The sequence below is a fragment of the Rattus norvegicus genome, chromosome 11, assembly GCF_036323735.1.
Source record: "Rattus norvegicus strain BN/NHsdMcwi chromosome 11, GRCr8, whole genome shotgun sequence".
Lineage (NCBI taxonomy): Eukaryota > Metazoa > Chordata > Mammalia > Rodentia > Muridae > Rattus > Rattus norvegicus.
In genome coordinates this window covers 86859982-86883301 of record NC_086029.1, presented here as the reverse complement: position 1 = coordinate 86883301, position 23320 = coordinate 86859982, and the positions used below count along the sequence as shown (strand labels likewise).

General features: G+C 40.7%; 1 protein-coding gene across 5 annotated transcripts in view; it reads left to right on the top strand.

Moving 5' to 3' along the window:
• Ccdc50 (coiled-coil domain containing 50) overlaps positions 1–23320 on the top strand; it is a 62541-nt gene that overhangs the window by 16863 nt on the left and 22358 nt on the right. For 3 of the 5 annotated variants that reach the window (XR_001840408.3, NM_001401395.1, XM_039088104.2), the window contains exons 2-6: positions 410–472; positions 1421–1547; positions 4188–4278; positions 16445–16562; positions 21074–21595. Coding sequence is in view for 3 of the 5 variants with exons in the window: in NM_001401395.1 (NP_001388324.1) it covers positions 410–472; positions 1421–1547; positions 4188–4278; positions 16445–16562; positions 21074–21595 (921 nt within the window). In the remaining 2 variants the exon portion in view is untranslated. The remainder of the gene's footprint in view (positions 1–409; positions 473–1420; positions 1548–4187; positions 4279–16444; positions 16563–21073; positions 21596–23320) is intronic. The other 2 variants (XR_010055939.1, NM_182736.2) reach the window with 1 other exon arrangement.

Sequence of the window (23320 nt, the reverse complement as noted above, 5' to 3'; positions counted from 1 at the left end):
ACTCGACAGGCACTATGGGTTTTCATTTTATGCCTTATTTACTTTTGTTTATCTGTATGAGTGTTTATCTGCATTTATGTAAGAATAACACATGGGGCCTGATGCCTGTGAAGTCCAGAAGAATGTGACCCACAGTGTAAGCGTCCATGTGGGTTGCTGGCGTCCAAACCAAGATCCCTTGCAAGAGCAGTGATTGTTCTTAACCATTAAACCATTTCTCCAGACCCAGCATTAGGGATTGTTATGAATGATGAATTCATACTTCAACCAGACATTTTATGCACTGTAAATTATTTAAACTAATAAACTAAAGAAATTGAAATTGTTCTAAAGTACACAAAATTCTTTTATCTTTATGTTAAAGTGAAGTAACACTAATTAGTTCTCCATCTGCTCTTCTCCTCTGCAGTGTGTCGAGATTTTGCTGTCCTGGAGGACCACACCCTGGCTCACAGCCTGCAGGAGCAAGAGAGTAAGTAGCAGCTCTAATTCTCGAGCCTGCAGCCTGCTCTTTAGTGGCAGCTTGCCTGGTTTCTTCCTGTGAGGTAAGGAGAAAGTATACCTTATGTGTGCCCTGAAGGATACGTCTAGGCAAATGACAAGGGTACATAATGAATTCTAGATGTCTTGAAGTGAGAGTCAGGGATAAGAAGAATACTCACTGTCTAGGGCAAAGGACAGACTTTCCTCTTCCCTTCCTCGGGGGTGACGACAGTGATTGTACGTATATCTGTAGTATATCAAGAGGCTTTCCTAGGAAGTAGAGACAGGGGCATTTTTCACAGGCAATACTAGTGTCTGCATTAAGTAACATTGTGGATTTGTTTGTTGTTTAAGATGGGGGTCTCATGTAGCCCAGGATGATCTGAAACCCCCTGTATAGTCTAGGATGATTTTGGAAGTCTGATCCTCCTGCCTCTGTGTTCCAAGTGCTGGGATTACAGACGTGTAACACCATCTCAGCTGACTCTGTTGCCAGGGATGGAACCCAGGCCTTCCTGCATGCTAGACATGCACTCTGCCAGGTAAAACTGGCATAATCCCAGCCCATATGGTGGAGTTTCTTAGTACTTAGTTGTGTTTTAGTGGAAAGTGAAACACAATTAAAGAGCCATTCGTGAGTACTTGGAGTAGCAACAGAAATTAGTGGGAAGAACAGTGACCAGCTTATAATGCCTGTAGAGACATCATGACACTGCTACTTTTATGTTATGTGACCAAAACAAATGATTTACTCCTTTTTTGTATTCTTTATATTCAGTGGAATAATTGCTGTTGTGCTTTTATCTATTGTTAAAAATATAAAATGGAGTGGTAGAAATATAGATTGTTTAAATCATGAGGCTTCTCTTAGATTAATTGCGAGGTTTGTATTAGCTAGTCAGCATATTATAACTCCCTTTTTCATGGTTCTGTGCAGTTGAGCATCATTTAGCATCCAACATTCAGCGGAACCGTCTGGTCCAGCATGATCTGCAGGTTGCCAAGCAGCTCCAAGAGGAAGACCTCAAAGCCCAAGCTCAGCTCCAGAAGCGCTACAAAGCCCTGTGAGATCTGGGGAATGGTGTAGATACGAGGCATGCCTATGGGACCTGCAGCTAGGGCGGGGAGGGCCCTTCCCATCTCCATTTCTTTTCTGTCTGGGATTTCAAACTGTATGGTGGCTATCCAGTCAGTAATGTTCCTTGAAAATGTCTTTGTTTTTTGAAATAAATATTGGGAAATGTTAATCATGATAGGTTCACTTTTAGCTCTGTGACTTTGAACTGATTGGTTTGTCTCTTTCAATTTAGTCTTTGTACCCATGTCATGAAGAAAATAATCTCTTGTCTTCTGACTGTAAGTTTGTTTGGGGAAAGCCTTGGAATAACAGACGCCAATTCTTTATGTGCTGTAATGAGTTTCTTTAGTTTTTCTTAGCTATGTTTGCTGCTCCGTCTTTCTTTGATTTCTTTGCTCTTCAGGAAGCACAAGGTTCTAGAAAGCACTGGCTTGCAGAGCGATGGGTTAGAAGTGCTAAATGTGAGAAATACACCATTTTGTTGTAGGACCCCCAAATCAGGGGCTCCTGGGAAGCTAGAAAGGGTAGCATTCAGTCTTTGCTCTCTGGCAGTCTGGACGGCTGGCACAGCAGGGATTTTAATTAATTGTACTTGTCACTGAGATCAGGACCGTGAGCTACTGTTGAGCCAGGATGACCAGTGTTGACTGCTGTGTGCTCAGGCGCTCCTCCTCCTTCACGGCTCTGCATTCAGCTGAGGACTTGGAGCTCACCGCACTCGGAAAGTCCTGAAGCGCAGCCTCAGCTTCACTTTGACACCGTCTGTGGCGTTTGTGACCTTTGCCATTTTGCTCAGCTTTCCACATTGTGCTTCTGCCTTCTTTCTGTTCATTATTTCCTTGTCATGGTTTATTTCTTTGTTTTAGTGGGTAAGATCCTAACTTATTTTACCTATAACATAAAGTCATTAAGCCTGAGCCGTGATTTATAACTTACTCAGTGGCATGGGAAGTCATAGCTCACGACTGACCAAAACCAGGTCTATAGACGTTTTATTTAGGGATCGTGTGGTTCCTACCATGTCTTAACACAAACTCTGATGTGAGCTCCTGTACACTCTGGATTGTTTTTGTACTACCATGTAATGTGTGTAGTGTATAGTGTACTATGTGCACATAGTGTAAACACACAGTAGACACTATTTGTATAGATAACACATGTATTTTTAGGTACATCTTCCTTTTGATACAAATAAATGATTTTTATCTTCTAGGGTTTGTTAAAATAGACATTTGGGTTTCAGTTACTCTAGAGAAGTTAGGGCTGTCCTGATAGTACTTTGTACTGTGATCTGCTGATTCTGTGGATACAAACATGGAGTATACAAACATGTCTGAGACTCAAAAAATGTTTCAAGTTCAGTTGTTGGAGGGAAAATAAGGGACAATACATTTATTTAGCAGGTGAACTGCAAATTTTTATTTCCCAGCTTGTTTCAAAGTAGTAATTGCTAAGCACATTTTTGTTAATCTTTCCTAAATGATTACTTTATAAAAGTGGTAACTCCCAGACTTAACCACATTCTAGAGTTTAAACCTCTTCTCTTTTTTTTTTTTAAACCTGAAACTTTATAGTTTTTCCTGAGAACAGCAGACTTCCCTAATTTAAAGATGCTAGGAGAGATGGCTCAGTGGTGCAGAGCACTTCTGCCCTTGAAGAGGGCCAGGTTTGGTTACCATTACTACCCAGCACAACCATCTGTAATTCCAGCTCTGGAGGTCTGATGCCATCTTCTGGCCTCCTTGTATACAAGACATATATGTGGTGCCTGTACATACATGTAGATGTTCAACACATACACATAAAATAAATAAATACATCTTAAAGGTGCTATTTAAAGATTTCTTTTTTCTTACCAAAATGATTGCACTGATTCCTTCCATCAAAGCGTAGAAACGACTTTCTGTTTGTTTTCTCTATGTTGAGCATCGTTCTGGGCCCATTGTAGGTGTTGCCTAATTTTCTCTTTTATTCATTAATACCAAAATTGACAAATAAGCTAAAAATTAAAACCAAAAGAACTATGGTAGCAACAATGTTTCTAATGTCCAAAGCATTGAGAAAACTGGCATTTTCCAAAGAAGCCTCAACTTGGAACCACAGTTCAGGAATGCAAGCTCTTTTTGTCCTTTGAAATTTTTAACACATTTTTTAGTTACTAAATTTAAAAGTAATAAAGATTATCTTTTGTTTATATAGCACTTTAAAAGCCATACTATAACTTATAATCACAAAATTATTGATGTTTTCATGCACTTGCTCGTATTCTTTTTTCTATGTGCTCTGTGTTTTGATATTGGTGGGTATTGATCTCCTGGGCTATGCAGCTTTTGTAGAATTCTGGAAGAGCCTGTGTCTAATTGTAGAGTGGCCCCAGTTGGGTGATGTGATGTTGTGTTGATTACAATGTCTGAAGGAGATGCCAGTTTTCTCACACAGTCACTTTGTTTTCCAATTTTCTCCTCTGTTCAGTTGAGCATCGATCCTTGTTGGATCCTTTTTGGTCAGTGCCATGCAGATTGAGTTAAAATATATTAACAGCTTATAGTGAGTGTTTAGTAAACTGTTCTGATTAAGAAAAATGTTCCCTTCTGTTCTTTGTTTATATCACCTTTGCCTTTTATAGTGAACAACATGATTGTGAAATTGCTCAGGAAATCCAGGAGAAGCTGACAATCGAGGCTGAGAGACGACGTATTCAGGAGAAGAAGGATGAGGTATGACTTTGTTGAAGTTTCATGTCAGTGAAAGAGGTTTAGCGCAATGCAGCGTTTCTGGATGGCAGCAGGACTCCTCATGTGGAGTTCAGGCGAGCCTTGGGTGTTGTTTTCTGGGGACTACTGTTTATTGCCTCTTGATGGCTTGTTCCCTTGGAAGTCTTGACATGAAATTGAGTTAGTTCTCAACAGTACAGAAAGGTGTATGTTATCTCTGCTCTGGTGGCCTCACAGGATAGGGAAGCGTTCTCAGAAGCAGGAAGTCTAAGATTAGATATTGCCAGCTTCTCTGGGGAGCTGTGCCCTAGCTGTCAATGTCCACCTCTGTCTCGGTGTCATATGAAAGAAACTCATGATTGGTTCAAGGACCATGTCTTAGCCTGTATGACCTTAAATAGTTATATGACCTTAACTAGTTTTATCCACAAAGGCCTCAGAGGAGGCCACATTCTGCAGCTCTGAGTAACTGAATTGCTGAGAGCATTCTTCAGCTCACTTAAGGTCTCTGCATCTGAGTTCAGCTTTTGAGAGCGAGCCTGAAGCAGAACTCAGACTAGAGTCAGGAATAAGTTCTCATGAGGTCTCAAGAGCTGGAGTTAGACTCACTGGCCTTATCTGCTGGCCTAATGCATTGATTCTTCTGGCCTCTTGACCGTTTCTTCTTAGAACTGAAATGATGATAGTTGATAGTAGTGCCTGGATTGTGAGATGACGAATTTGCAGATGTTTGCTGTTCGTAGTTTATATGCAATACTCTATGCTGAGAATTCATTTCTCTGCCTTCTTTTAAAATTGTTGCGTATAGTTTTAAAAGCTACCACCTTTTGCTCCAAGATCAGCCTGCCACCAGCCCCTCCTAGCTTTCCTCTTGTTCTACCTGCCTTTTCTCAGAGAGTGATACCAGCTCCCACTTGAGACCCTTGAATCCATGAATAAAAGACACACAGACACAGTTTGTTACTTTACAACTTGCCTTCTAGGCACAGTTGCTGGGCATTACTCTCTCCCGCCTGGAGAAGTGTGCCTTTAACAATTTATTATCTCTGTCTCTCCACCTCCCCTAAACTTCAGTGACTACTCTCACCTAGCACCTGCCAAGCATCCTTGGCCACCCGCCTGTAGTGGAGGCTACAGGCCCCAGCTCTCCTGGAGACCTCACATGGTTGCTGTGTTGTTCTTCCTCCAAAGCATGGCAGAAAAAAACTCTTTTCTTCTTCCTCTGCCTTTTCGTGCTGGGACCCCTGGAAGTCACACCTGTACCCTCTACCCAGCAATTGGTCCCCGGCCTTCTTTACTGACAAATCAAGAACCAATTGGGGAACAAGACCTTAGCATCAGAACCACCCCTTTCACTAAATAGGTTTTGGTGGTCAGTGAAGAAAATGATTGCTCAATCCATGGACACTTTTCATAGATATGGGGGCGATGCTCAATCATGTAAAGTGGGACTGTTCTACACTAGTTGGCATGTGTCACTTTTAGGTAAATCAGGGTATTAGTAAGTTAGTCTATATTACAGAGTCACCTTTGCTCCTTAAGAGTTAGTTACCAATGAGAATGAGATATCTGAGTGTATTTAGCTGTTTGTTAAAGAAATAAATCATGATTTATGATAATTATGACAAGAATTAAGGATGACCTCTGATGCCCTGTTTTAGGGTCACACGGGACCTTTTCCTACTGCAGCAGGTCTTGCTCCTCCACAGTAAATGTTCTTCTTTGGGATGAAACCAGGCCGAAAGAAATAGCTGTACTTTGTGCTCAGGAAGCGTGTGTTGTAATTAGCAGGTTTATCGACATCTTGTAAATGCTTCTTGCCTTCCCTGATCCTACCTCAAGTCAGGAAAACACGACCAAATATTGGATTTTTAGGTCTGTGGGTTTAAGTAAACAAAGGAGTAATTAATTCTGTTTTGTAAAGTAAGAAACAGTTAAATGATGAGTTCTTCCAAGTTACAGATCTATAAGATATTAGAGAACCTTTGTGCTATTTAGTTCTGTTCTGACATATGTATTATAGCACAATATCTAAGTGTGCAATTTAGAGTTGGGAAGATCAGGCCTAAATTTTAGCTTTTTAGTTTTTAGCTGTTTAATTTTCACCTTTTCAGTTAAATATGTGTTAGGTTCCAAAATGTCAGTTCTCTATATCCCTGCAAACGGGAGACTGTTGTTGGGGTTCAGTGAGATTGTAAAAGACCTCCAGTGCTCATGGCGTTGGTAAGTGCTTCCTGTCTGCCTTGGCTGGCTGGCTTTTCCACTTCTTTTCTAGAGTATAAATGCAAAATCAGAGCAACATTAACTATCTTAAGTATGTTCAGATATGGTGTGACTTAAAGGGCTTTTTATTTTACTTTATTTTATCGCCTTCTGCTTGTTTACTCTTCACTATGTGTTGACCCATCTGGCTCCTTTCCCCAGTAGAATCGAAAGTGAACTGAGAAACACAGTTGGGGATTTTAACAACTAAACCTATATGATTGGCCCTAGAAACTTTCTTCAGGTTTTTCATCTGCTCAGACCCATGCCGTGGTTACATCAGGATGGCTGCTGTTCTTTCTTCATGAGCAGTGACTGTCGGTGACTGCTGTGTTAGTAGTGAGCGAATGAAGTCACTTTATTGTTGCTGAAGGGTGGATCTGTGTTCCTCAGAAGCAGAGTGACAGACAGTTACATGTTTCTGGCCTGGTTTTGGCCAAGCACTCCTGATTACTAATGAGCTGTCCTCTCTTACTTTCTCCTCTCCTCTCCTCGTTCTTCCTGTGGAGTCTGCTTAGTTCATTTTTTAGTAGTGTAGCTGTGGAAAACCACTCTGGATTTTCTCTTAAATCTTTGGAGATTCTGTGTCAACTCTCCTGAGTAGTTTATTCCCACCCCCACTCCCCCACTCCAAATTATGATCAAAGCCTTTCTTCTTGGGTTAGAGATACTTTTCTTTTTTTTTCCATTTTCATTGAATTGGGTATTTCTTATTTACATTTCAAATGTTATTCCCTTTCCTGGTTTCCTGTTCATCAGCCCCCAATCCCTCCCCTTCCCTTCTCTATGGGTGTTCCCCTCCCCATTCTCCCCCCATTACCTTCCCCCCCCAACAATTCCCTAAACTGGGGGTCCAACCTTGGCAGGACCAAGGGATTCTCCTTCACTGGTGCTCTTACTAGGCTATTCATTGTTACATATGCAGTTTGAGCCCAGGGTCAGTCCATGTATAGTCTTTGGGTAGTGGCTTAGTCCCTGGAAGCTCTGGTTGGTTGGCATTGTTGTTCTTATTGGGTCACAAGCTCCTTTAGTTCTTTCAGTCCTTTCTCTAATTCTTCCAATGGGGTCCCGTTCTCAGTTCAGTGGTTTGCTGCTAGCATTGGCCTCTATATTTGACATGTTCTGGCTGTGTCTCTCAAGAGAGATCTATATCTGGTTCCTGTCAGCCAACACTTCTTAGCTTCATCCATCTTATCTAGTTTTGGTGGCTGTATATATATGGGTCACATGTGGGGCAGGCTCTGAATGGCTGTTACTTCAGTCTCTGCTTTGAACTTTGTCTCCCTCTCACCTCCTATGGATATTTTTGTTCCCTTTTTAAAGAAGGAGTGAAGCATCCTCAATTTGGTCATCCTTCTTGAGTTTCTTGTGGTCCGTGCATTGCATCTTGGGTAATTCGAGCATTTGGGCTAATATCCACTTATCAGTGAGTGCATATCATGTGTGTTTTTCTGTTTGGGTTGCCTCAGATACTTTTCTAAACAGTGTTGTTCATGAGACATAATAGAAGTGTGCAGCTTTGTGTAGGTGAATGAACATTTTCAGCTATTACAGGGATTATAGTTCCTATTGTATGTGTTAACAGAGAGCAGATGTGAGGAAAGCAGGGCTCTTATGCAGGGCAGATGTAGAAAGGAGGACAGGAGGCTGTCTGCCTCTAGTCCCTATCCTCCCACCCTCGTCCTTTTCTTTCTTCCGTATATGCCTCTTCCTCTTCCTCTTCTCCATGTTCTTCCTCACCCCACAGTCCTGCCATTTATTTTCTGTTTAAAAACAAACAAAACTCTTTTATGTAGTGTCTTAAACACACTAGTTAAATTTTTCTCTAGGTGCCCATTGGAGAGGCTTGGAGCTTTTTGCTGTTCTAAATCAGTAGAGTCTGGGTTGGTTCCATTCTTTGGTTACAATATAGACATTCATTAGTGTTTTTTAAAGTAAATCCAAAGAATCTATATCTAGTTGACTATACCTCTGTGTATGTGCATGACATGCATGCCCCCCTTCTCTGTGTATGTGTACAAAGACATATTATGTTTTATATATTTAAAATGTGGTGTATGTGATGTACAGCTATTTTAGGAAAGTTTTCTTTTTCTTATGTAAATATTAGTGTGGCTGACTTTGATGCAGGGTTATGGTTCTGGTCTGGCAGTCTAAACCATCTGGACCATGAACTGTTAAGAGGGAAACTTAGTAACTGATTGATAATCAAATAAATCCAGTGTGAGTTGTGTTTATTCATAGTATTCTAATTGTGTTATGATTCCACAAAATTATATTTATATAAATTTATTATTTTGAGACTAGCTCAAATAGCAGTAGATTGTGTTAGTACGGTTTTTGCTGTTTTGATCTGTAAACTACATGTGATATATGCAGCTGTCAGGCAGAGGGAGGGAGTCTTCGAGTTGAGGAAACCCTCTTCATCTTACCCTGTCATTTTGCTACTTGACATTTATAGCCTTTCTTATTTCCCTGGCTTTGCAGGGTAACTGTTGATGTTATACCTCTTTGAGAGCCCCCTTAGTTAGCCATTCATTTATTAAACACTAACTGATAAAGTAGAGTAGCAATCTAATCAAGGGGATTGATATCCTCATTCACCCCATCACTGGCAGGCATGGAAAGTGCATAGTTTTAGATACCTTTTCAGTTTTAACTTATAGTTTCTTTCTTTGAAAACCCATTATGAATTGTAAGACATGAGGTGAAAACCCTGTGTTGTGTAAAATTTCCCTAAATTGCTTGGCCCTGTGATTGAGTAGAGTTCCGTCTGGGAAAAGTCTGAGAGCTGCCTGGCCTGCACAGTGGCCACTCTAGGATGGCGAGCCCCACGCTCTGCATTGTTCCCCTGAGCCTTGTCCACCTGATCCGTGAGCTAAGGACCCCAGCCTTGTGCTGGGATCCTCTATTGTCCAGAGCATATTTGGTCCCTTCCAGACCATGCGTATGTATGTGTCATTGCCTCCTTCAGCCGCCTCCTCCTCCCAGTCCCCATGGCTTCTCCCTCTGCTGCTCCTCCAGCTCTACTCAGAAAAAGGCAGGGCTCCCATGATGATCAGCCGTCCATGGCATATCAGGTTGCACTTTGTTCATTCATTCGTCGTTCGTTCATTCATTCCCTCCCTCTTTCCTTTTGTTCTTCCGTTCTTTCTTTCTGGATCTTTGGGAGCAATATTGGTGGTTGAACTCAGAGTCTTGGGTGAGCTGAGGGTACTTTCCCACTGAGCTGTCCCGTCAGCCTTCAGTGTTCATTTTAGAGTCAGCTGCAGTGCCCTCTTTGGACTGAGTGCTCTATTTCAGTTTGTTTGGAGAATCTGCGGAGACAGTGTGATCTGTTCGGGATTATGTGCTAATAGGAAGGGAGCTGAGGATCTAAGTTTGTTCCTATCAAGAGGAACCAGTTGATTGGCAGCATCTAGTTCAGTGACTAATACTAGCCGTATGAGCTCCTTTCAGAGAGAAGCTCTTGTCTTTAGTCACCTGCAGGAGTGCCTCAGGCCGAAGTGGAGCTGGAAGGCAGAGGTCTCCTTTTGTGATAGCAGCTCTCATTGAATCTGTGTTCTTCTTTATTCTCAACCCCCTTGAATCACTGAGAGCTTAGAGGAAAAGAAACCATTTGGTGGTTAAGTACCTCGTGTGTATTTTCATTTCTTACTAATTGGCCAGCCAATGCTATTGTAAAGGGTCAGGATTCTTTTTCTTCTATTTTTCAAGGAGAGGACTGTGGCTACATTATCCCAAGGACTGAGCTTAATACCAGCAAAACAAGGACAAATTTCCAGATTGTAGCAAAATAGTGGTTCCTGGCAGTTGGGTCCTGATTGTTTTCTTTTGGTTGGTCCCTGTATTCTTTTCCTCAGTTTATAGAAGCAACATTTATGCTTACTGGAAAGCACAGCATTAAAGAAAATGATATTTGTAGTCTTTTGGAAATCCACGTGTGTTTATTTCTTCTTTTCTACTCTGCTGTACAGGAACTGTAGATAGCAGGAGAGTTTTGGAGTTGGGTGTACAAGGTATCCCCCCACCCACACGCACACACACTTCTTGGCTTGTGCAGTACCTAGTAAGACCTCAAGGAAGCAGTTCTGGCACAGGTACCAGATTTACTCAGATAACTGCTAAGTCGTCAGAAATATGACCTTAAGGCTGATTAGTTTGGACTTTTTATTACACCGAGCTTAATTGAAACCTTGAGAAATTTATGTGAGTAGTTACTTTTCGTCTCATAATGTTCACTTTAGGACATCTGGATAGAACTGGTCAGAGAACAAAGGGACAGTTTTCTATCAGTGCACTAGAAGTTGAGTTTCTGTATGGAAAAGTATAAAGTAGGATTTTTCTCCTTTTCCTTTCTTCTTCACTCTGACCTGTGGTATTTTATGTGTCCCTGCTCATGTGTCTGGCATTGTATAGTCTGAGAGTTTAAATAAATTATAAACCTTTCCCAGGGCTGTGCGTGTGTGTGTGTTTGTATAAGTTGGTTGAAAAACCATGTGTTAATAATATTTAATTTTTCACACTGGACATTGACCTCCATATTGTCATATTTATTAAATTATATTAATGAATGATGATAAAAATACCTGTGTTATACTCATTTCTAATTTTCTTTCCTGGTATTAGCATCTAATTTATTTTTTTAAAGTATGTGAAAGAATTATGATTCTTTTGAATGAGTTATTTCGAGTTATTTTACAGTCTTTTACTATATCTTTTTTGGACACATTCAGAAAAGTTCAATGAAAGATGTGTTTGTTTTATTTTCATTTTGTTTTTGCTTTTATTTTTAAATGTGCACCACTGAGCTCTGAACACTATGTTTATCCTGTATTATAAGCAACTGTCTTAAATTATCCATGTTTTTACTATCACTTACTTGGTGAGTTTTTTTTGCCTTGATTGTCTGAGCCTTTGAGAAGAACCTGATGGGCGTATGGAAGCCGTATCCTGTAAAGTACGCCATGAGCACACAGTCTTCATGTTCTGTAGAGTTTTCATCAACAGACTCTTGGTGCTCAGAATATCCTACCTCGAGCTCAGAACTGTTAGTAATCCTTCATCTCTCAGACCACAGAGCCTGCAGATTTTTCCGAGTGCCTGTGAATCCCCCGTCATCTTCTAGCTCACTCTTTGCTGCAGTATTCCATATCTTGTGTTCTTTAGGCTCTGCCATTCCTAGTACCAATGAAAACCCTAACAACCTTGCTCCTGGCCTGTCTGTACTTTGCCTGATGAAATTCTGGTTTCTGTTTAAAGCATAACAGTGCAGAGTTGCACTGATCCCTTTAAGCACAAGTACTGCTCCTTTGCTCATCTGTCTACAGGAATTTTGTTGTCGTTGGCGTGCAGTCCATGTTCCTGTGACAGTTCGCATGCACCTTGCTGTATGTAGTAAGAGAATGGGTCATATTTGGGCCACAACAGCTGCTCAGAATGGGTCCTGTTCATGCCAGGCAGAAGTGTACCTTCTTTTTTCTGTTAACATAGCAGTATTTCTGTGAAAAGCTGACTCAGAATCACCACTAAAAATTTAAAATTTTATGATTCTTAATTATAAAACTTATAAAACTACAATTTTAATAAAATTGTATGTAATTGAATAAAATTATAAAGTTTTAATTGTACAATTTTTATAGTTAAATTATAAGTCACTTTCTTAAGTTGTGTAGCTTGCTATTTCCTTGCCAATCCTAGTCATATATTTGGACAAAAGACTTAAATATATTGTCTTAGTTAGGGTCTTACTGCTGTGAACAGACACCATGATCAATGAAAGTTTTATAAAGGACAACATTTAACTGGGGCTGGCTTACAGGTTCAGAGGTTCAGTCCATTATCATCAAGGCGGGAGCGTGGCAGCATCCAGGCAGGCATGGATAGAGCAGGAGGAGCTGAGAGTTCTACATTTTCACCCAAAGGAAGCCAGGAATAAACTGCACATCCTCAGGCAGCTAGGAGGAGGGTCTCCAAGCCCACCCCACAGTGACACACTTCCTCCAACAAGGCCACACCTTCTAATTGTGGCACTCGCTGGGCCAAGCATATGCAAAGCATCACATTCCACTCCCTGGCCTCCATAGACTTGTTCAAACAGTTTCGTCTATGGAGGCCATACCTAAACATAGTATAATAAAAATGTACATTTAGTCCAACTTCCAAAGTCCCCATAGTCTATAGCAGTACAAACAATGTTAAAAGTCCAAAGTTCAAAGTCTCTTCTGAGATCCATCTAATCACCAAACTAATCCTTGAATCAAGACAGGCAACCAGCTGGGCAAACGTCATACTCTGCCATCTCCATGTCTGATGTCAAAGCAGTCTCCAGATCTTCAACTCCTTTGTCATCTTTGTTGACTATAACAAACTTCTGTCTCCTGGGCTGGTTGGACTCCCTGTTAGCACTTCCCTCAGAAGATAGTCTGTGACTCTGGCAGCTTTAACAAATCTTTGGGCTGGCTTCACTTGTCCAGCTTTGCCCTCTGTAGCACTCAGGTTGATCTACTCCACTGCCTGTTCTTGGTGGTCATCCCATGGCACTGGCATCTCCAATCCACTGGGGTCTTCCGTTGTAACTAGGCTTCACCAATAGCCTCTCACAGGCTCTCTTCATGGTGCCAAGCCTCAACTCCTTTGCATGATCCCTTCAGTCCGGGGCCATCAACTGCAACCGAGGGTACACCTTCACTAGTGGCCTTCCATGGCCTCTCACAGTGCCCAGCCTCAGCTGCTCTTCATGACCCCTTCCTGCCTTCAAAACCAGGACCACCTGGGTGACTCTTACACATTACCAAGTCCAGCCACAGCAAGAGGTTCAACCTTGGCATCTCTGGAACACAGCTCTTAAAAAACACTTCCCATAAGATTCACCTCAGTGATGATGATCTCTTTCTTAGCTCTAGCTAACCAGCATCAGTTGTCTTCTCCTCCTCTTTAATATAAAGCCAGAGACACATGGCCAAAGCTGCTGAGTTCTGCTGTTTGCAGGAGCTGGAACATGGCCCCCTTGTTCTATTATATTTCTAACTCCTTCACCGCCTAAGCTTGGCTGTCCTGGATCTTGCTCTGTAGACTGACCTTGAATTTAGAGATCCGTAGGCCTGTCTCCTGTTATTAAAGGTTTGTACTAAGTTGCCAGGAGCTAATTTAGCTGGGTGGGATCTTACCCCCAGGTCATTACTCCTTTAATTCAATTTAATATTCTTGAGCACAGGATTCAGCTCTATTTCACTTCCAGGTGTCCCTTTAATACTCAAACCATATATTTTGTATTTTTCCTTTTGCAACTTCTCTTTTTTTCATTAAAATGCTCTTCATAAGACTTAACCAGAGGACAAAATCTGTGATGGGCGTTTCTGAGACTTCCTTTGTCAGTGCAGTCAATCTGAGTGTTTTCACCTTAGCCTCGGGCATACTCTTCAAACAATGGCAAAAAGCAGTCATCTTCTTCACCAGAATACCACAAAAGCAGTCTTTACTGCACATGCCGAAAGAAATTCTCCTCTGAAAACTCTCGGGCCAGGCTGCACAATTCAAATCATTCTCAGTAACAAAGACTTCTGCATTTCTACTAAGACAGTCCATTAAGCCCCATATAAAGCATTCCACTGCTTTCCAAATCCAAAGTCCCAAAAATGCACATTCTTCCAAACAAAAGCATGGTCAGGCCTATCACAGCAGTATCCCAACTCTTGGTACCAACTTCTGTCTTAGTTAGAAATTGTGTTAGATTTAGCTTTAGGCAACATTACTTTGACTCTCTATAGATTTAGCTAGCTTTATAGTTTTCTTTAAATTTAATTTATATTTTTACTTACTCATCTTATATCTTGCTCATTGCTTCCATCCTGGTCACCCCTCCCACAATTCTTTCCCCATCCTCCCTCTTCTCCTCCTTTGAAAAGTGGAGTGCCCCACTGGGTATCTCCCCTCCCCTCTTAAAGTCGCTGTGAGGCTGGGGACTTCCTCTCCCACTGAGTTCGTACAAGGCAGCCTAGCTGGAACGTATCCCATGTACAGGCAACAGCTGTTGGGATAGCCTCCACCCACCCCAGTTGTTTGGGACCCACATGAAGACCAAACTGTACATCTGCCACATATGTGCTAGGAGGCTAGGTCCAGCACATATATGTTCTTTGCTTGTTGGTTCAGTCTCTGAGAGCTCCAAGGGTTCAGATTAGTTGACTCTGTTGGTCTTCTGTAGAGTTCCTATCCCTTTTGGGACCCACAATCCTTCCTCCTATCCTTCTGTAGGAGTCCCCAAGATCCATCTACTGTTTGGCTGTGGGAGTCTGTCTGAGTCAGCTGCTGGGTAGAGCCTCTCTGAGGACAGCCATGGTAAACTTCTGTCTGCAAGCATAATAAAGTATCATTCATAGTGTCAGAGATCAGTACTTACCCATGGGATGGGTCTTAAGTTGTATCTGCTCTTTACCCCATGCCTGCATTTCTTGTAGCCAGGATAAATTTTAGGTTGAAACTTTTGTGGGTGGGATGGCGTTTCTGTTCCTCCACTGGGATTCCTGCCTTGCTACAGGAGGTGGCCTCTTCAGGTTCCATATCCTCAATGTAGTGAGTCACAGTTACGGTCGCCCCATTGATTCTAGAGCACTTCCCTTGTCCTGGAGATGCCCACTAACTATTCACCCTGTCAGTTGCAGATATCCATTCATTTTTGTGGCCATCTAGCAATTTCTCCTGTCTTTCATCACACCTGATCCCGAATCCCACCCCCAGTTCCTCTCCCCATTCCCCCTCTCTCCCAGTTCTCTCTCTCCTTCTACCTTTTATGACTATTTTATTCCCCCTTCTAAGTGAGGTTCAAGCTTCCTCACTTGGGCCTTCCTTCTTGTTTAGCTTCTTTGGGTCTATGGAGTATAATAGGGGACCTCTATTTTATGGCCATTATCTACTTATAAGTGAGTACATACTCTGCATGTTCTTTCTTGGACTGGTTTACCTCACTCAGGATGATGTTCTCAAGTTTCATCCATTTGTCCACAAAATTCATGATGTCTCTTGGTTTTTAATAGTTCAATAATATTGCATTATGTAGATGTACCACATTTTCTTTGTCCATTCTTCAGTTAAGGGACATCTAGGTTGTTTCCAGTTTCTGGCTAGTAAGAATAAAGCTCCTTCAGTCATAGCTGAGCAAGTGTCTTTGTGTGATGGTGGAGCATCTTTGGGTCTATGCCCAGGGTCTTGAGGTATGGCTGGGTCCTCAGGTAGAACTGTTCCCAGTTTTCTGAGAAACTGCCAAATTGATTTCCATAAGGGTTGTACTCGCCCAGCAATGGAGGGTTCCTTTTGCTCTACATCCTTTCCAGCATGTGCTCTCCTGAGGTTTTGATTTTATCCATTCTGATGGGAACCTCAGAGATGGTTTGATTTGCATTCCCTGATGAATAAGAACTTTGAACATTTTTCTAAGTACTTCTTAGCCATTCATGATTTCTTTGTTGAGAATTCTGTTTGGTTCTGTACTCCATTTTTTAAAAATTGGGTTATTTGGGTTCTTGGTGTCTAACTTCCTGAATTCTTTATAAATTTTGGATAATATCTTCTGTCAGACGTAGAGTTCTTGCAAATACCTTCCCAGCCTCTTGGTTGCTGATTGGCCTATGGACAGTGTCTTCACCTTACAGCTTTGCAGCTTGATGATGCCCGTGTATTGGTTGTTGGTCTCAGAACCTGAGTCCTTTTAATTGGGAATAATAAAGGCCAGCCTGCTTTTGTACAGTGTGCTCTTGCCCGTGCAAGCATCTGAGAAACATTTGATGAATGAGTGGAGGTCTGAGGAGCACTATCAGCAGAGGAGAGCTGACAGGAGCATCTAGTCTCACCATGTCAACCTTGTTTACTCTCTGATGATGCTGTTTTCTCCTCCACTTTATTTTTGTAGGACATAGCACGTCTTTTGCAAGAGAAGGAACTACAGGAAGAGAAAAAGAGGAAGAAACACACTCCAGAGTTTTCTGGAGGCAGTGCTTCTGGAGATAACTACTATTATGAGGATGGAGGTAACAGCAAATGCCTGCAGTGTGACTTACTCTGTCCTTGCCTCAGCGACAGAACTCCCTTTTTATTTGCTCCATAAAGTCAGCTGAGGGATTCAGAGACATGTCTCTTATCCTCAGGCTCTGAGTCCAATTTAGATTCGTGGCAATGTTCTATTTGATTTTAAAATTTATATTTTATTTTATTTTAATGAATGACTATATTTCGCATTTACGACGGTCATCTTTTTGACTTAGAACTTGAACATGGCTTTGTGACACTGATGCACTCCTTGTGATAAAGCCATTGTAGGGTTATTCTACTTCCTAAGTACAGAACTGTGGTAGAGAAAATGGTGGGTGTGGCTCTAGAGGTATCATTTTCCTCAAAGAAATCTCAGCAGTGCACTGCTTTTCGAGTACAGAAGGTGCATCATGCATCAGTCATTGGGTAAAAGAGCTTTCTTCACCCTTCTTTCCTCTGATGACCTGCAGTACCAAACTGGAAAATTCACTGTTTACTCTTGGTCTTGATTCCTCTGCTGCTTGATTACTGCACAGAGTGATTGGTGAGGGAAAGAACCCCCTCTGAAGACCGTGTTTTAGTGCCTGCTGTTCAGTGTGGTGGTGGTGACGCTGTGGTGGTGCACATTCTCTTCAAAGTGTGTTGGGAACAGAACATTTGCAAACACAAAGCTTAGTTCATCTCCTCCAGAGATTTGTCAACTGAAGAGAATTTCTAGTTCCATATGTTAGTGATTTTTGAGGTTTGATTTGAACATTATACTTGCAGAAATACTAGTGACCAAAACTAAAGACAGCCTAGAGAGTAAAAATTTTCAGTTTGATGATCCTAGAGGGTTTAGAAAACCAGCTGCTTTTAAAAATTTCTATCACACAAATACCTTTGCCTTTAATAAGTAAGCAGAGAGAGGGAGGGAGGGAGGGAGGGAGGGAGGGAAGGAGGGAGAGAGAGAGAGAGAGAGAGATATTATTGTAGTTTGAGAATAAAATTGCCCAGCTGCCCCTCCCCCCATTTGTTTTTTCCTAACAAGACTGTAATTAGCAGTCATCTCTCTGGCCTGTTTGGAAAGTAGCTTGATTTTGATTTCTTCCTTCATAAGCTCAACATTTTTTGTTTTAAATAGCTATCTTTATTATACTCTCTTTTTTCTGAAATTATATATTGGATCTTACACAAAGAAAAAAATTGCTACTAAATGTTTTGTATAATAGGATCTAGGAGGTATAAAATGTTTTATGTAATAGGATCTAGGAGGTATAAAATTATTTATTAGTCACTAGTGTCAAAACAAATCGTAGAAATGCAGGATTTTAATGGTGGCGGCTTTTATTTGTTAAATTTGCTCTCAAAGTATGTTCAATATAACAAAATAACTCAAAATTTAAAATTTTATTTTATGTGTAAGGATGTTTTGCACTCAAGGTACTGCACGTGCCTATGGAGGCCAGAAGAGGGTATGAGAGCCCCTGGAACTGAGTCACAGATGTTGTGTGCCACCCTGTGGGTGCTGGGCGTCAAACTTGGGTCCTCTGGAGGAGTGTGCTTTACCACTGGAGTCCGTTTTTAAGCCCCTCTATTTTAAAATCTGAAAAACATGAGGATAGCGGAGTAGTCAGCTAAAATGTCCATTTTAGGTCCTTGTATTAAAACCCTAATTCTAACTTGATCAAACCCGTGTATTTGGATTGTAGTACTGGTATGTTGGTGAGTCTTTATAGAAGGAGACTATTTAAACATTTTATGGTTTTTGTTTTTTGGGTTTGTTTTGTTTTGTTCTTTTTGTTTTTTGTTTTGTTTTTCTTTTCAGGATCCCTAAAATTATATTTATTTTAGTTACTTTTATAAAATTGTAGAGAGTGGAATATATGCTTGTTTCAAAGTATCAAGAGTATTAAGGAAAGGGAAATGTTGGCTACTCTGAGCCATTTATATGCCTTTGAGTTCCACCAAGATGGATTTCATAGAGTATGCCATTCATCTTACCTTTACGAAGCCACCTGTATCTGCTCTATGTGAGGGTTCTTTCCCAACACACGATCAATAGATCAATTCTTACGATTCTGCCTCTGTCTTTTTTAATCTGGTTTTTGACTTAATTATGTAATAATCAGAGTGCGTCAGTATGCTTGCCTTAATTATGTAACAATCAGAGTGCTTTGATGTGCTTGCCCTTTCAGCTTGTGCTGTAGTAAGCTTCAATTAATCTTAAAAATAGTCAACTATACATTATAAATTTGAAATTATCCAAAACATTTGTGAGATGTTTGTCAAAAATAGCAGAAATCATTCATTTGTGAATCCTTGTTTTTCTTCAGAGCCACTTGCCTTGTACCATGTTCATATTTGTTATTGCTTCTCACCCACCAGGAACCTGTGAAGTCTATCATTTCAGTTTCTTAGGAAAATTTCTAGTTTGACTTCTAGCATTTCTCTTATTTGTAAAATTATAAAAATATATCCCCAGGAACCTGTGAAGTCTATCATTTCAGTTTCTTAGGAAAATTTCTAGTTTGACTTCTGGCATTTTTCTTATTTGTAAAATTATAAAAATATATCCCCTACATAAATTTTGAAAAGATCAAATAATGTGATTTTGTTGAATGACTTGTAATTTTAAAAGTTTATTTAAAGTTTTATATACATACATACATAAATTCATATATACAGTCATACATAGATACATATGGATGTGCATTTTGTTTAAACCAAAACTTCCTTTGAGTGAGAAACATGGAGGCACACACTTAAAATGTAGATACATTTATATATGTATGTGTGTGCTGTTCATACCACACACAGATTGCCAATGAAGACATTAATTATATTTGCCAGATAACTTGGTCTCAAGAACGTCTAAGTGTCTCTCCAACCAGAAGCGGGTGGAAAGGATTAGGGTAGAACTCTCAACTGTGCTCACTCCTCCTCTCAATTCAAAGATGCCTTCTTAGATAAACTATAGAAAATAAAATGACTATCAGTTACCTGTTCAGGAGGAATTAAAAAATCAATCATAGTCTCATAAATTCATGTTCAAACAAAAATAGTTGTTTTTGCTCTGAGCTTAATGATGGACCACTCACATAGCCCCGTAAGTAGGCTGGAACAGACACTACAAACCACTTCTCTGAATGAGGGCATCATTTCATAGCTGGTCAATATTATATTAATTATTTGCAGTAGCCAATTAATTCTTTATCTGTTGTCAAGACAGAGTTAATGAATGCTAAAAGAACAGATGTTTTTATTGTAAAAACTGCTACATTTCACTTATTCTTATGTCAAGTACAAATTTGACTATGAACTCTGGAGAAAATCTGTTCAACAATATCTGACGAAGGGAACAGATTTAATTGAGACCCACCTCTGAAGGAAATTTCCTGATCTTTAGGAAGTGTAAAGGGAGACTGAGATATTGAGTGGAAGTTACTTGGTAAGTGTTGAATTTAGTGCATGCTTTCCTTCTTATATGCATAGCAGTATTTTTACATCCTTTTCCTTATATTGGAGTCAAACCACCCAGCCCAGCAAACACTCCTCAGGTCTGCTGCTCACGGAAACTGTTTCCACAGTGTTTCAGCAGCGACTGACGAGGAGGGAGCAGCTTAGTTACCTGAGCGTCTCTTCTTGGAAGAAGAATTTGTTTTTACTATTTCCGAAGTGTAGTTAATTTAAGTACTTTAAGAATGCTAAAATTACTGTGGCCTTACAGAGTACTTACTAATTTGTTTTCTTGTTTTTATAATGTACTTGGGTCTGATAAGAGTCTATAAAAGCACCTATGTACACGGTGGGCTTTTTGATTTTTAAACTAGAACTTGTATTTATAGCTTATACTTTAGACATACAAGACAGTATGGCTCATGTGTGCCATATGCGATTGCTCTTGTAGTTTTTTCCTGGCTAAGATTCTACTAAAATAAGGAACAAAATTAGCCCAGTATATGAGTCATTTACTTCTTAACAATTTCCTCCACTCTGTTCTCCTTCTCCACTGAATTGTAATGTAGTCTGCTCCACAAGTGTGGGGCATGCTTGCACTGGATACATGGGGGAGATCAGCGAGTCATTTTAAACTAAGCAGCAGTGCCTGCTCTTGACTGTCACTGTAGTGATGATGTCATCTCATCTGATTTAAAAACACAACAAAACCACTGTTTTACAAAACTTTACAGCCTCTGTTAGCACCTATTCCAGCGGCTCATTGGCCTTATACAGTAGCATTGTTGTCCATCATTTTGTTACTGGCAAATATGAACATGCTAAGCTCTTCATAATCATGATCAGATTCTTTTAGATACAAATTGTTTCACTATAGTTTTGCTTTTTACCTGTTGGCTATGTATGCATGGACCATTCCAGTATTCATCTCCAAATCTCAATTTGTAAAAGTTTCAAAGCAATTTTATCCACCTAAAAATATGTTAGTATTGGGTCCCAACTCCCTGTGTAATGAATTTATACTCTCATTAAGTCATCCATTTTTATTTTTATACCCTCTACCTCCACTCAGACCAGTCAAGGTCAAGGAGGGACAGGGAACTGGGTTCTGGACACTCAAAATCTGGTAGACTCCAAAACGATGGGAAGACTGTAAAGCAGAAGGAAAACTTGAGGCATCGGCAGGAGAACTTGGAAGAGCTGGACGAACAGCATCCGTCAGAGAGACCCCTGCCTTCTGTGAGCTGGGGCAGAGGGAGGGATGATGTCCACACTGCCTGTGAGCAGCAGGAAAGGAAGCAGCGCGGTCGGGAGAGGCCCTGGAAGTCCCCGCTGCCGAAGATCAGTGGGGAGGTGTTTCTGACTGGCTCTGAAGACTGGGAAGCTAACTGTAGCCCTGGAACTCCGAGTTGGGAAAAGCAGTCTCGACACCATGGCAGACTTTCACCCAAGTCTTCACAGAAAACAGGACTTCCCTGTAAGGAAATTGTGTATGGGAGGGACCTTGGGCAAGGTAACCACAGAGAAAGGAGACATAGGCCCAGAACTTCTCCCTTCTCAGAGGATAAAGAACTTCGCCACCACCATGTTGCAGGTAATGGATTGCCCTGTTGGAAGTCATGTATCTAAAGCTAGTCAGTTTAATAAGCATCTTAAGCAACCTTTGTTTCTATTTAATTTGACCTTCTGTCCTTAAAATGAATCTTGGAGTGAGACACTATATAAGGTGTCTGATTGATCTTAGGTCTGTAGGAAGAAGGAAAGACCAGTACTATCCAGTAAGAGCATGCTGCATTCTTAGGGGTTTCTCCAGGGCCACATTGGAAGAGTACCCATCCCAGGTACTAGTCACTGTTTGCCACAACCTTGCATCAGATACTCTCATTCTGCTTTGAAACCTCTTGGCTATTTTGTTTTATTTAAATGAACTGAGAAGATGTGGTTGTAGTTGACTTATATGTTTGTCTAGTGTAGTTCCAGTGGGACTAGAAGTACTGTGTCTTCTTGGTCTCATCATAACTACTGAGAGTGAGACATCACCTAGGCTGTCTTTTAGAGTAGTGTCAAACATTCAGATCATCCCTATCAGGTGCATCAAGGTAGGAGACAGCTAGTGCAGGGTATTTTCTATAACTGATAAGTTCTAGGTGAACTTGGAAGATTTTAAAGCTACAAGTAATGGTGTAATTAAAGCTTAAAAATCATTGTTTTCAGTTAACATTTGTTTGAATATGCACCCTTAACTCTACAGTTGTTTTGAGTGCCAAGATATACAAGCTCTCAATATCTGTAAAGAAACGAGGAGGGTAAGGGCTGGGGTGTTGCTTTGTGGGTGAAGCACTTCATACATGGGCATGAAAATCTGACTTTAAATCTTTTGAATCCATAAAAAAGTCAGTTGGCCTTAACAGCTACGTGTAATCCCTATACTCAGGAGAAAAGGAGAATTTCTGGAACAAGCTGGATAGCTACCCTACCCAGAAATGGTTCTAAATTAGCAAGAGACTAATATGGCTTCAATATATAAAATTGAGAGGAAGCAAGAGAAAAGCACCAGGTAACTGCTGGAATCTATACATACATGTATTACACAGTACACACCACACACATGCATACTTTTATACCATATGTTCACATGCAAAAAGTAAAGTCAAAAAGCACAGTTTAAAGAGAAGAAATTAGTCGTATGTAGGAACGAGAACTCTGGGCTCCTCTGATGCTCACATCTGTATCCATCCCGGGACAGAGGTGCACTCTGCTGCCTGGGACACACTGAGGGAAGGCTCTCCTTGCGGCTCCAACAGTAGCATGATATCATGATGTGTGTAGTTTTAGTAGGCATAGCACTCTTCAGACTAGTTTCAGTAAATGTTTACTAAGTTTTACAGAGATGGAAAGATTATTGTAACAGAAGTATGGAGGAAAGCCTGCCGTGGTCAAATCAAACTTCAATTGTGATTGAAAAACTAGTTTATAGGTTGCATATTCATTAGACTTGGTTGGCTATTATGTCATATTTCATGTTGAAAGGACTTTGTTATAAGAAAAAATTAAATTGTAGTTTAGCAAGCTATACTGAATGCTACATATATTGTGGCTTTGAGCTTTATGTCAGTGTCTAAGCTTCAGAGGAACATGGATATATTTAAAGATGTGCACATAAGCATCTTTATATTTGATGTACCATGTTAGGAAGACATGAACAGAGACCGTGGAGGCTAGAGAGAGTTGCTAGCGCTCGTAAGTAGGCTTCTGAGAAAGTGACACTATTGCTAGATGGAACTTGTGGGGTAGGGAGGACACTTGAGGGTTCCATTGA